The 14,588-nt window shown below is 36.6% G+C and overlaps 1 protein-coding gene across 1 annotated transcript in view; it reads right to left on the bottom strand.

The window, feature by feature from the left end:
* Positions 1-4,925: 4,925 nt before the first annotated feature.
* Positions 4,926-14,588, bottom strand: part of LOC306863958 (cell adhesion molecule DSCAM-like) — a 78,206-nt gene continuing 68,543 nt past the window's right edge. The window contains exons 22-33 of the mRNA XM_079407588.1: positions 13,630-13,747; positions 13,200-13,360; positions 12,985-13,083; positions 11,522-11,710; positions 11,120-11,410; positions 10,859-11,035; positions 10,638-10,668; positions 9,576-9,691; positions 9,311-9,478; positions 9,028-9,225; positions 7,572-7,874; positions 4,926-6,453 (exon numbers count right to left, since the gene is read on the bottom strand). Coding sequence (XP_079263714.1) covers positions 6,104-6,453; positions 7,572-7,874; positions 9,028-9,225; positions 9,311-9,478; positions 9,576-9,691; positions 10,638-10,668; positions 10,859-11,035; positions 11,120-11,410; positions 11,522-11,710; positions 12,985-13,083; positions 13,200-13,360; positions 13,630-13,747 — 2,201 coding nt within the window. The 3' untranslated portion in view covers positions 4,926-6,103. The remainder of the gene's footprint in view (positions 6,454-7,571; positions 7,875-9,027; positions 9,226-9,310; positions 9,479-9,575; positions 9,692-10,637; positions 10,669-10,858; positions 11,036-11,119; positions 11,411-11,521; positions 11,711-12,984; positions 13,084-13,199; positions 13,361-13,629; positions 13,748-14,588) is intronic.

The following is a 14,588-nucleotide window of genomic DNA, read 5'->3' as shown; positions in this document are numbered from 1 at the left end:
CCATCCACTTTATTTTTTCTCCTATTTACACAGCCAGGACTATGTAAAAATACTTTTTCAAACACACACACACGCACACGGACACGGATGCAGAAAAGACAACTAGCACATTTTGTTCAACAGTGTTTCTGGCCTTCTGCACCTATATCCCAAGCACTATTTTTGTGCTATTTTTTTTAATAAAGCGTATAATACGACCATATTGTGCGTTTTTTCTCAAATTTTGGAGAAATTATTTCTTCCTTTACCCAGACTTTAAACTCTCGACAAGGAGATGACCTAATTTACTGCGTCAGACGAGCGGAGATAAAGTCAGATTCATTTTAGTGAATTTATTACTTAACGCCTCCCTCTCTCTCATGTTTGGAAAGTGCGATTCATTCTATTGAATCGGTTTTTTCAGACGATTCTGAAAAGATCACTGATTCCAGTTTAAATCAGTTTATCTTGGAAATAGGACATTTTCTAGTTCAATATTTAGTGTAAATTTTAACTGTTCAAATTTAGTGTTAATTGGGGTTGGCAAATAATGCAAAAACCCTCACTGGTATAATTATGAATTATGTAATTAATGGTCATTATTAGTGAATTAATAATTGGGCAATTCAGAAATTGCTTAATCCTGTACAAATTCCATACCTGAAACATTGAAATATACAGAAATTAATTTCTATCTTTTTTTTTTTACATATGATTCTGTGTCCACTCAATTGGTTCCCTATCAGTCGGTCACTCCGAGTCCCAATTCGTCGGTCACCGACGTGACGTCTCCGTTCCCTTCTTCAGGGAACGAGGGTTACATACGTAACCGAGACGTTATCTCCTTAATATTCACTGTGCATTAGAGTAGAAGCCAATCTAAAACTAGTTTCCTCAGGTGGCACCTTCATTCAAAATGCTATCCGTTAAGGCATCGATTGGGCAGTGAGGCCGCTGGTTCTGTTTCGGACACAGCCATTGTGATGAATTCATTCTGGATCCGAGTCTTGGTTTATTGATCTGTGAAAGTGATTCAATTAATTACTTTAATGAATTAACATTCATTTAAAATAGAGAGAGAGAATGAGAAGACAAGCCCATTTCATCAACAGCTTGCTGACTATTATAATCTTATAAAACTGTGCTGTATTTGACTGTTTTATGGTGTCATTCCAGTATGTGCAGCAAACGCTGAGCTCTGTGAGTCATGCATAGGAGGTTTCAAAGAGATTCAGAGAAAATCCCCCTCATGGGTCTAATTACGGTAGTTTTTCTGTTCAGAACCACATGCTGAGGTTTGAAAGGTTCATTAGGTTTCAGCTGGGAGGGGGTGTTATACTCTGATGTACGTAGTAAAGGAAAGAAAACAGAGGGATTCACGTTGATCCAAAAGCTATTGCTCACACAGGAAAAACATTGAGATGAAATGTGTATTAATCTGTATTGCTCACAACCAAACTGTGAAATACACACTGAAAATAATGTGAGCAGTCAAACAGCAAGCGATGTTCTTACCACCATATTACTTTTACTATATCTGAATATCCCTAAATATCACATAAGGCAAAGTGCTTGAGTTGATCTTTCATTTTCAGTGAGGTTAAACTAGGAGTAAATATTAGCCTTGATTTTCACAAATTTTTCACGAGTGAAGCTATGTTTTAAATTGCATATACAGTATGCGAATATTACAACCTAAATTTGTCAAAATGCACAGTATAGAAATATTAGGCTATATGCCATAATGCAATGTGCCATAATGCCATAATGCAATGTGCTCAACTTGACGTTTTTAATGTTTTTGACATTTTAGTTAATCAAGTTTCCAAAAGTAAATTTTTTTTTTACTCAAAATGAATAAAAATGCAAAATAATAATTTTTATTTCCAACATGACAACAACACTTGACCTCACTTGCACTCTGATGAAGTCATGTGGCAGTAGTGTGCTACTCTTTTGGAGTACTTAAAAAAAAAAAAAATAGTATGCCGTATAGGCTACCACATAGGATTCATCAAGTTAGTGTTTTTTTTTTTTTTTTAAATATAGAAAACTGGATTAAAAATGCAATTTCCCAAATGCTATGCGAATGCTAATGTTCAGGATACATCCTGCCATGTCATAAAGCTCCATCTTGATTCGAAAGCTCCTTAGTATGCAGCCTTTATTTCATATCATTCAGCCCTATTTTGAAGAATGCATCAAGAATTGCTTCCTTCAGTCACCTACAATCCTTTGCAGATTTCAATTCAGAAAATTTAATTAACTGAAAATGGATCAACAGCTTGTTAAATTTCGCTATGTTATGCAAGATAAAAAAAAGTTTAATATATTCTTCAAATTTGAATTTTAATGGTATTTTTGTGCCATGACTGCAGAGGCGAAAACATTTATGCACACTTACTAGTCCATTATTTTAGCTTTTAACCTTAACGCCTCAGAAAGAGTATCAACCCAATATTTATAATTCGTAATATTTTCACAAAACATATTTTAACATTTTCACACTTTTTAAAGACTGCAGTATACTTAACAGTTTGCCAGTGTTCCATAGAGATCGCAGCCAAATCGTTCTCAAGCCGAAGCAATGAAGATTAACCAAACAGAATGAGAGGAACTCAGCCAGGTTCTTCTTTCATTCAGACGCCATCAGTGTTGTGTTGCTGACAGCTGTGTGTTTCTGAGGGAGATCAGAATTCAGCACACTGCTGCTTTATTTATGATGGAGGTTAATAACAGCTGAGCGAGACCGTCTATAAATATGTGCCAGCGACGCTTAATTTGTTGCGTATTTCAGATGAAGATGGAGAATATAGTTGTCACAATGACTAACGTGTTCCCTCATTACCCACCGGGCTGACATAGCACTATAAAACCAATTTCTGTCCAAGTGCTCTGAGTGGCTGTCTCCGGTCCTTCACTGAAGGCTTCTGAATCAATACAGCAGTTTGAGAGAGTTGCTACAGACTGTGAGGTACGGTGGTCTAAAGGGGCTGAACAAAATTAGAATAGTAAACAAAAGATGAAAACAACGCAATTAATTGTTTTTCATCCAACTAACTTCAGGTAAGCATTTTCGAGCACGTGGGTTCCCTCTGGAATTTCCAGTGTGGCATAATTTATTTTGAAGAATAAAACGAATTTCTTCATGTAACATTATAATCAAATCACTTTTTTTTTTTTTTTTTTTACAAATAATTAGGCAACAGCATTTAAAAAATATTATGAGGGTATGCGTTGCTGACTTTGTGTAACAAATTAGTATTGTCACAATACCAAAATTTCAGTGGTCAGTATCATAATATTGCTTTGTCCAGTGAAAAGTCATCTGATTCTCTGAATCAGGAGAGAAATATGCAAGCACCATTTAGAAAGGAAAACATAAAAGTTACAAACAAATATGTTATTGATGTGACTTTTTCACCGGATGAAGTGTCATTAAGGATTATGTAGGCTATTATGGGTTTTTACAACCCAATCCCATGAAAGTGCGTATCAATAGCACAAGTTTGTTTCGATTTGGCCTAATACGCATAAATTGACTTTGGTGTGCATATGATACGCAATGAGTAGGATTAGGGTTGTGGGGTAGATGCGTATCATATGTACGCGAAAACTGCGTACTATATGCACGCCGATTGCATATCAATACCACGATTTTCATACTATTTATATGGATTTTCATGAGTGTTCAGGGCTGGTGTTTTAAGTAGTTTAAAGTTAAAATGCCTTAATGATGGATTTGTTCTTAAAAATAAATTTTTTTCTATACTTCACAAGATGTTCATTGATGGACCATGTCATGTGGATTGTTGTGATGTTTTGATCAGCTGTTTGGACTCTCATTCTGACGGCACCCATTCAGTGCAGAGGATCCATTGGTGAGCAAGTGATGTAATGCAAAATTTCTCCAAACCTCTTCCGATGAATAAAACAAACTCATCTTGGATGGCCTGAGGGTGAGTTCATTTTCAGCAAATGTTCATTTTTAGGTGAACTATTTTTTTTTAAATTACATTTATTTTGATGTTTAGTCCGTTGCTGTGTCAATCATCATGAAATTGTGACTGACTCATAACTGCAGTTGTTACTCCTGAAACTTTTCAACATTTATGTGATCATTTGTCATCCAAACAGTGTGAATTATAAAAGTATTACATATATAAATCCCGCATATATCATATAGTCCCTTTCAGTTCAGCAATTTGTGGCTTATTTCTTTTGCACTGATTATTTCCATTGTGATATGGACTATTTGTTTTGTGGTTTATTTCGGTTTAGTTGTGGACTATTTCTAACTTTTGTTTGCATTGCTAATGTTCTGTTGCTCCCCTTGGGCCACCATAGCTGAGGAAAATCAGCACACCAAGAAGAAAAGGAAAGTTCTGCTTCCTTTCAGGAGGATGTGTGGTTCTACTTTCATTGTGTTCCTGCTGAGCTCTCTGTCTTTCATTTGAGTATGATTTCCAAAACGAAATAGCTCTAGTATTCATTTAGATGATCCAGTGAACAGTGATTCTGTCTTTGCTGTGATTAAACCAATAGTTCACCCAAAATGTAAATCCTTTACTCAGCCTCATGTCGTTCCAAACTCTGTATGACTCTCTTTGTTCTGTGGAACACAAAAGAAGAAATGCTGAAGGTTTGTAACGACATAAATGGGGGGAATTATTGCTTCAAGTTCATCTCTCTGAATTGAATCCCATCTCGGTATAAGCTGTTCATTTTCACCGTTCATCACATACACTCAGAACCCTTTATATCCCACAGCAAAATGAAAAGCGTTAACCAAACTGCCAGATTCGTTTAGGGATCAACCTTTTATTAGTCGACAGGATTATCATGGAAAATCTTTTCTGGAGTGTCACAACTGTGAGCACTCTGTTGAAAAATAGAAAAAAAAGTGAAAAACAATAAAAACATTTGTAAATGAGTATAGTGAGGACAATAGATTTATCTAATCAAATATAGCGAAATATCATCTCACAATTCTTCATCATAACTCTCCCTGCAAGACAGTTTGGTGCAGAGCGGTAACAATAACATATTGCTACCATACGGCCCATAATCATATAGAACTGCTTGTTGTTCTTTATGAATATGATCACAATTGTTATTCTTTTAGGGGATCTCAGATTGTCTCAGTTTCCCTGTAGTGCAGCATGTCTGCAATGCAGCAAAAATAAATCTAATGAAGACAAGAGAGCGTGCCCTGAAGACACCTTTCTAGTGCACTACACATAGGAGGTGAAAGAGCCACACTGTCAGTGCAGTAGGTGGTCCAGTCTCCCCCGTGCAGCATGCTAAATCAACCTTTCCTTTCACCGCAGCTGATTTACACCTGAATCTGTCATTTCATTCGCTCCGGCTCTCAGAAGCTCACGTCATGGGCGAGATACAGTACAGTAGAAAGCAAACGTGGTTCATGGATTTTCATATTGCACCATTAGAGAATGGAACACAAATAATTTTCAATCAAGACTTTCTTTTCTAGGTTAAACAAGATATGTGCAAACATGACTAAAGGACTTTATTAACCAAATCAAAAAATTTCCCTGTAATACCCACAAATAAAATTGATTTCTCATTTTTTATATATATATTTTTTTATATATTTATACTCATAAGAATACGAAATCTTCACATTTGAATATTTTCGTTGTCAAAAAATTCTGGGCTGGACCCTCCAGTGGTCGGTATTCATACTGTCATCTTCATCTTAAATTGGTTCGTCCTCATGCACTCCCAGGATTTCTTCAAAACAGAATGCTGACAACTTTGGACCAATGGAAATCACTCTCACGCTTTATCTCAAACTAATTACACAAAGAAATTTTAGTAAAAAAAATGAAAATGGGTTCCCATTCATTAGTTTGTGCACACTAACTGCTAAAATAAGTAAATTAGTAAATCATCAATGTCATCATCATTAATAATAATAATAATAATAATAAAATCATTTTGGCAATCTCTGGGTGTGTGGAGTTCTCTTTAAGAAGTGAATTCACGGTTTAAAAAAGCATAAAATAAAGAAACTGTTAGGAGTAGAAGTGGAAACATATATACAACCGCGCATGAAGAGTTCGCTTTTTGCTCTTGATGTTTTATTTTTGTCCGATCTTTGTTATACCAGTGTGTAGGACTTTACGTAGGGATTGTTGCTCTGTTTTAAGTGTCCTCTGGAGTCCAGCAGCGATTCCTGGGAGGTGCTCATTTTGGCTGCCTGGGCCAAGTCCGTTCCGGCCTCCCTCTGTGGAAGCGTCGAGGCCGTGCCCGGCTGCCACTGCTGCACATCCCTGCTGGTCGGCACCTCCATGGGCGTCGGCTCCAGCAAGGCAGGGCGCTTCAGCGAGCGGGTCTTCTGCGGCTCCAAACAGGCCTGGCCCATCGCCGCTTCCCGAGACGCTCCTGACACACCCCGGTTCAAAAGGAAGTCCATCCGCAGGTACGGAGGCAGGTGTACGAGCTCCCCTCCTGCAGGATAAAGAGAAAGACTTTTGTTAGGATGGCAGTTCAACTTTGATTGCACCACGTCGTCACGCTCACGTGACCTAACAGTGACAGTTGCGTTATTTCACTGCCAATCACAACACCTCTCCCATAGCTTCATGGTACATTAAAGTGTCCATCGAATGGACACTTTAAAAGCATAAAATGAATAACATTTTTTAAAATGAATAACTATATTGAATAAATTAAATAAATTTTAATTTTTCGGATGTGCTGATTTTTACATTCTATGGTACGGAAGCAGGCATATTCAGATGCTGTGTTGATGTTTTTTTAGCATCTTACAGCATGAGCACCTCATTTCTAAGTTGTTTACTGCAAAAAATACACTTTAACCAGCTTGTTAGCTGGTCTTAGATGATTTAACCTGTTTTGTGAGACTAGCCAAGCTTCTGTTTACCTGGTTTAGCTGGTCTCCAAGCCTGACCAGCTAAAAAGTGCACAAATCCCTCCAAATCCAGCCCACTGGACCTTCCAACCCTGACTGGGGGAACAGCTAAGGCTAGGAAACCAGCTTATGCTGGTTTAAAATGTTTTTTCAGCATGATTCGGTCAAATTACAAGATAAACATGCTCTTCTCATGAAGCTCTGTGAGAAGCTCTACTCACAATTTACTTTGAATGGAGTTTGATGTTAGAATTTTTCTAATCTAACAATTAAAAAAAAAGTAAAACCACACAACACTCAGAAATATTGTGTACAATTGATTGTCATTTTAATGAGATTGAGATTGTTTTTCCAAATATCACAATTCATTGTGGAATTGCCTCATCCAAAAAGGATACATGCATTTCTGTTGGTTAAGCAGCAGGCAACTTGAAACTATTGTGAGATCGGCATTGGAAAAACATTTGCATTCATGCAAAATTCCAGCTCACGTGAATTCCTTTTGGAATGACTGGATTTTGCTCACAAAAACCCACTGAAAAATGATAAATGCGACCTCACCTTGCATATAAGTGCATATAATTCCTTAAAATGCTATCTTCACCAGCTTTATTTTTTAACACAGGATTATTAAGAACAGCTCCAGTTGGCTGAAATTGAGTTTAGAATCATTACCTCCCACCAGTACTCTCACCTGGTCTGTGGGCCTTGGGTACGGCCATGTTTCTCACCCTGCAGACGTCCTGGGGTTTGGGCGGTGAGGCAGTGAACCTGCAGATGCCTGATTCTGATGGTGTACTGGAGGTCAGACTGTCTGTGTAATCGTTGGTACCAGCGGTCATCTGCTCGGAGGATGTGTCTGAGATGAAGCACTCTGTGATGGTGAACTTGGCGTGTCGTAGCTGTTCTTCCATCTTGGCATGTTCATAGGCTCTGGCCAGCTCCTCATACGTAGAAGAAGCGCTCTCAGTGGAGACCATGCTGCTGCGAGCGCGGTCTGAACACAGTGGGTCAGAATTCATCACAATAGGCACTTCTAGCATGTATTAGCTTTGATATGATACTTGATATTATTTTTTTGCTGATATAAAATTAACACTGTGAATGTTGTGATTATTTAAATATTATTGTCCAAAAGTTAGATTTTTTTTTTTTTCATGTTTTTAAAAAACATCTCTTATGTTCACCAAGGCTACATTTATCTGATTAAAAATATACAAGTTAATTGGTGAAATATTGTTGCAATTTAAAATAATTTGTTTTCTATTTTAATATATTTATTATATATATATTTATATATATATTTTAATATTAAATGTAATTTATTCCTATGATGGAAAAGCAGAAATTACTTCATGATCCTTTAGAAATCCTGAGAAAATTATTTTATTATTTTAGTGAAAAACATGATATTTTTTCATGATTCTTTGATTAATATAAAGTTAAAAAAGGTGTTTTTAAATAAACGTATTTTGTACCATTATAAAAGTATTTGCTGTCACTTTATCAATTTAATACATTCTTGCTAAATAAAAGTATTAATTTCTTTCAAAAAAGAAAACTCTTACTGACCCCAGACATTTTAACAGTACTGTAATAAAATAATAATAATAATAATAAAATAAAAAACTAAAATAATAAAAAATGTAAATAAAATGTATTAAATGCTGATAGACTAGTTTTGATTAATTTCCCACAAAATATTATTTACAACTGTCTGTTGCAATGAATCTGTTCAAAAATTACCGAATGATTCGACTGCATCTTTACTTACAAATATCATGGATGTTCCTGCATGACATTTTATGCTTTATTATACGCTTTAAATGTTTTATCGCAGTTTAAGTATGTAAATATTACTGTTTATTATTTCTTTGTAGTTTTATACCCATGCATAAAAAAATTAAATACCATTCTTCATTGTGTTCAGCATTTTTAAAAACAGCAAACACATTCATGTTAAATTACTGACTAAATATTATGAAAAGCTGACAAGATAATTAAAATATATATATTATTTATTATTTGTTTTAATCAAAATACAACATAATATTTAAAGTTGTTAAAGTACCCAGCTTTAATGACATTTCAAACCAACAAAAAAGAACCTAACAAAAGCTCAAGATGTACAGACAGTGTAGCAGACTGACCTGTGTCCTGTGATGGACTGACACTATAGCTGTCGCTTTCTTTGTCCACCGAGCCGGCCACTCTGGGCGTTCCCAGCCTCCAGTCCGTGCTGAGAGTGTGGACGGAGACAGGAGGGTGGGGGCGATTTAGTGTCCACTGACTGGCATAGCGATTACGGGCCGCAGGGCCAGCTTTAGCTGTACGGCGAGAGGTGGGATCTGGGGACGGTAATGAAACGCACGGTTAAATAGCATGATCACATATTCACTGTGTTGTTTGTGCATTAAGAAGTTTCTTTCTTACTCGACAGACTGCTCTTGCTCGTCCCAGGTCGGACATCAGAGACGTCCACCAGCGGGCCAGTGGCCTGCGACAGAGACTGATAGTGGACAGAGTGCGTGACGGTGGCCGACTTCTGTTTGGCAGTTTCTCCGAAATCGTTATCGGTCAATAGAACTGTAGATCTGTCGTCTAACAGGGAAGGGAGAGATGGAACTATTAGAGACCCCAATAGTATCATTCTTTCTCAGATATATGTTTAGGTTTAGGTTCAGCGAACACGACTCACCCACTGTTTCCATGGTGTCTCTCTCTTCGATTAGCAGCTGTGCTCGGGGAATGTCGATGTGCATGCGAAGGGTCTGCTGTTGTTTGTTCATGGTATCTGAAGGCCTTGTGTTCTTACTGGAGGAGAACACAAACAAGCCTGTGAATAACATCTCCGCAATTCATATGGTTTCTATATGGTTTCTTTTCTCTGTGGAACACAAAATAAGAATTTTGAACCATTTCCCAGCTGCAGTTTCTATATAATGTAAGAATACGGTAACCAAGGACTGTCAAACTCAATGAAGGACGAGAGTCATCGTAAAAGCATCCTAAATCCTTCTGAAGCGACAGCCTTTTGTGCTTCATTCATCACGCAAATCTATTTATTATTGATTCATTTCCCTACAATGTTCTTCAGAACTGTCTGTTGTAGTGAATCTTCTCAAAAACTGATTCTACTGACTCAGGAGGTCTGCAATATAGTGAGGCGTATAAATTACTTGATGGTTTGATTCATTTGTGCATAATATTCTTGGCTTTTTTCAGAATATCTGGAATATAGTGAGTCCTATGAACTACTTGGTGCTTGTTTTTTTTTTAAACGATGCTAATATAAGTTTGATTTATTTAAGTTTGACTCATTTCTGTTTGAACTATTCATTACAATGAATCTGTTTAAAGAAACTGATTCTGTTGGTTTGCATCAGATGAATGTCATGAATGACTTGATGCTTTCTCACAAAATGCTAATAGAGTTTTTCATTTTTGCATAATATGCTTAGTAACTGTCTGTTAAAATGAAAAACATGTTAAAAACACAGATTTTATTATGGCTTCAAAAGATTTGGAACCTAGTGACTCATTTGAACTACATTTATGATGCTTTTAGTCATTTTGGATCATTATGCTGTCACTAAATGGAAAGAGCAGCTCAGAGACTATTCAAAATATGTTATTTTCTGTCACATAGAAGAAAAAAACATTATGGGTTTGGAACAAAATGATGGCAAATAAATGACAGGATTTCTATTTTGGGGTGCTTTTGCCTTAAAAAAACAAAACTGAAATTCATCATGTTTACCTCATAAGCATTTCAGCCAAACTCTTTGCATCTGTGGAAAAAACAATAAGCTTTATTAACATAAACAGAAAATGGAAGTACTATCGAGTCATGAAAAATAAGCCTGGCATGAGTAAAATCTCAAACGGCAACATATGCTGTCTGTATTTACGCCTACGAATCTACACCTTCTCTTTGAAAACGCTCTGATCTGTAGCTAAGAGCAGTGAAAAACTTCTAACCCCTGAGCCGCTTCAGCCTCTGCTCTCTCCTCCTCCTCCTCAGCACCATCAGCAGGACGAAGAGCAGCACCATTCCAACCAAAATGCAGGAGATCGTCACCATCATCTTCATCCCCTCATTGCTGGTTTTCTTCACCGGGTCCTTCACCGCAGTGTTAACCAGTGGAGGAATGGTGCCTTTTGCAAACACATTTAATATTTAAAAGAGCAAACAATTAATTTGACAATTACTTTAAAGGTGATCCATCAAACTTCGCTTACTGCCGTCGTAGTTCAAAGTAGCAAATTTGACACGTTTCTCAGCCAGCCCTGCGCTGTTGTACACCTTCATCTGCAGTTCGTACCAAGTGGCTTCCTGCAGGTCCAGCAGGTTGAAGCTCTTCGTAAGAGAGGTGCGTTTCACTTTGGTCCACACGGGGCTGTCCAGCGGACGATATTCCAGAGTGAAGGAGGTGATTGGACAACCGCCATCATTCCAGCCAATCAGGTTGAGTTTGACGCATGTTCCGTTAATGCTACTAAACAGCTCCTGCTCTTTGGAGAACTGTGGCTCTGTGATGGGTGAAGACGATGATGGAGAACAGGAAGGGTGTTTGTGATCATTATTTTAAACAATTCCACACCATTAATTGAGAAATTATATTTACAAAACAAAATGCATACCTTTCCCATGAGTCTTTGCTTCGATTATCTCACTGATTCGGCCTGGACCAACAGCATTCTGGGCTGTTAGTGTGAACTTATACCAGGTGCCACAGTTGAGGTTCTCCAGACGGTAAGAACGCTCACTGGGACTGATAGAAATACTTCCCCACTTCTCACTGTTGTCCTCTGAGTATTGCAGAATATATCCTGCATAAAGACAGACACAGAATTCATTTATAAAGATAAATCTCTGTTTTTGATTTCGAACGATTCTTTAGGACTGACTGTCACTTTTCAAGCAATGCAATCGAATCCATTTTTTCAGTGCACTTTATATCCTGCTCATCCACATCAGTTGCTATATTAATGACTTTTCTTCCACATCAACAGACTTGCTGTTAGTGTGACAAGGGTGGATGAATTGCAGACATTGCTATATTTTATGTATTCAAACACAGGTGCCACTTTACTACATATTTCATTAACTAATGCAATGAAACGCATTTTAAATTTCAAATGATAACATCACGACATGAGGGATTTACAGTATATCTCTCTAATGGTAGTTAAGTACAATTGGTTTATATTTACTTTACCATTCAGAAGTTTGGGGTTGATAAGATGTTCTCATGTTTAAAAAAAAGTATCTTATGCTCACCAAAGCTGCAGTTATTTAATCAAAATACAGTAAAACACTAATATTGTGAAATATTATTACAATTTTAAAAAACTTTCTTTTGTATTGAAAAAGTTTTAAATTCTTCAATAATCTTTAAACGATCCTTCAGAAATCATTCTAATATGCTGATTTGCTGCTCTTTTACTTTTATTATTATTATTATCGTTATCAACGTTCAAAATAATTGTGCTGCTAATTTCTTTTACATAATGTGTATGGTAGCGTATATAATTTATACACATATAACCATGTTTTTTTTTTTGGGACAATTCAGTGATTCAAATAATTTGTGAATTGAATGTACATGTAATCTTATCCGATTTTTCTTCTTATTCTGAACTTAATGGATACTAAACCAAAGGACCAGATTGTTCATCACAAATAAATCCACCATCAGTACAAAACAGATTCAGAATATTGTAATAATGACATTAAAAATAGTCAAACTAAAATGATAAAACCGATAGTTCAGATGCTAAATTCTGATTGGACGAGCCACATTCAAAGAACATACCTGTAATCACATATTATTAATTAAATGTTATATTCTTTTAGGGGAAAATATCTGATTTGAATTGTATTTTAAACCACACAAATGTTTGGACTGGGTTTCTAAAAAACAAAAAAAACACTTATTATTTTTTCCATTCAGGCTACAAAATACTAAATGGATTTGAATACAATATGCCAAAAAAAGAAAGATTTTTGCTTAAATTTTGAGCAGTCGAACAACAATTTTATTCTCTTTTTTCTGTTTTGTTTTTCTCCAGCAGGAAAACAGCTGAAGGTGGAAGCAGCTCACCTCTAATGGAGCTCCCACCGTTGTCTCCTGGTATCCAGGACACAGTAATGGATGTGGTGGTTGTCTTGGTCACAGTGAGACGAGGTTGGTCAGGGGGGACTGAAGATGATATTTATACAGTGAGAAACACTGCGTAATAACTCAAAGGAAATGAAACTGACACACAGGCGAGGCTATACAGAAAGTGACCATCCTGCCCGACTCTCACACCTCACCTTGAACCTGAAGGTTCAGAATTATTTCGTCCGTTCCCCAGTTATTGCTGGCGACACACGTGTAATACCCAGAATCCTCTGCTTTCACGGTCTTAATGACGAAGCTGCCATTTCCATGGATACTGCGTCTTCCATCAATGACTGCAGGGGCCGGGCTCCCGCTGGCGAGAAACAGTGTGAATCCTCAATGAAGATGGCAGAGTTTGACATTTCCCAGCATACCCCAGTGACTGATTCTACTCATAGGTATTCAGATGCTTGTGTTTGCTCTTAACGAAAGGCTAGATCTGCAATGCGGTATGTCTTTCACTATAATACGGAGCTGTTGCCATGTTTGTCTTAAATCATACGCTCATACTCATGTTAATATGTTTTTGAGAGTGTATGTTCTATACATTCTAGTCTGCGCCCATGAAACAGGTTTATTTACCTCTCTTTCAGCCATTTAATGGCAGGAGGCGGGTCTCCGACTGCCCTGCAGGGTAAAACAACATCCCTCATCCATGGCGTTGTAACAGTACCACTGAATGCAAGGATTTTGGCAGGAGCTGTTTAAAAACATAAAAAAAACACCATAATTTATTAATTTATCGATTTAGGAAAGCCTAATACACAATTTTGCTGCAGAACACAATCATTGCAAATTACACCATATTTATGCTACTATTCAAAATAATTAAGATTTGTATTTTATAAGGATGCATTAAATTGAAGTGACAGTAAAGATTTTTATAACTTAACAAAAGATTCCTATTTCAACTAAATGCTGTTCTTTTGAAGTTTCATTCATCAAAGAATCTTTAAAAATGTATCACGGTTTACACAAGCTCAGCTATTTTCAATATTGATAAGAAATGTTTCTTGAGCACCAAATCTGCATATTATTTTTATATTTCTGAAGGATCATGTGACACTGAAGACTGGAAGACTATCAGCTTTGAATCAGGAATAAATTACTTTTTAAAATTATTCAAATAAAAAACAGCTGTTTTAAATTGTAATAATATATCATAATATTACTGTTTTTACTGTAGTTTTGATCAAATAAATGCTGCCTTGATGAGCATAAACATTCAAAAACTCAAACTTTTCAACAGTAGTGTACGCTAAAAATGCTAACATCACAGACACAAAGAAGTCGTGGCCTAATGGTTAGAGAGTCGGACTCGAGAATGATTAGTTGGTTTAATATTTGTATTGCAATGACATTCCCATCTTTTAAAATGTATTCAAGAATCTTTTGGGTCCACTGTACATTTCGGGATATTTTTACACTTTGGCATATTTTGTATCTTAGATTGCTCATGGTTTATTGTTATGCTCCGGGAGGGCCACAAGAACTCAAAATATGACTAATTACTCCAGAATGGTTGATTTACAGAATGGCTG

The sequence above is a fragment of the Barbus barbus genome (assembly GCF_936440315.1).
Source record: "Barbus barbus genome assembly, chromosome: 45".
NCBI lineage: Eukaryota > Metazoa > Chordata > Actinopteri > Cypriniformes > Cyprinidae > Barbus > Barbus barbus.
The sequence above is the reverse complement of the archived record's forward strand: the minus strand, read 5'-3'. Positions and strand labels throughout refer to the sequence as shown.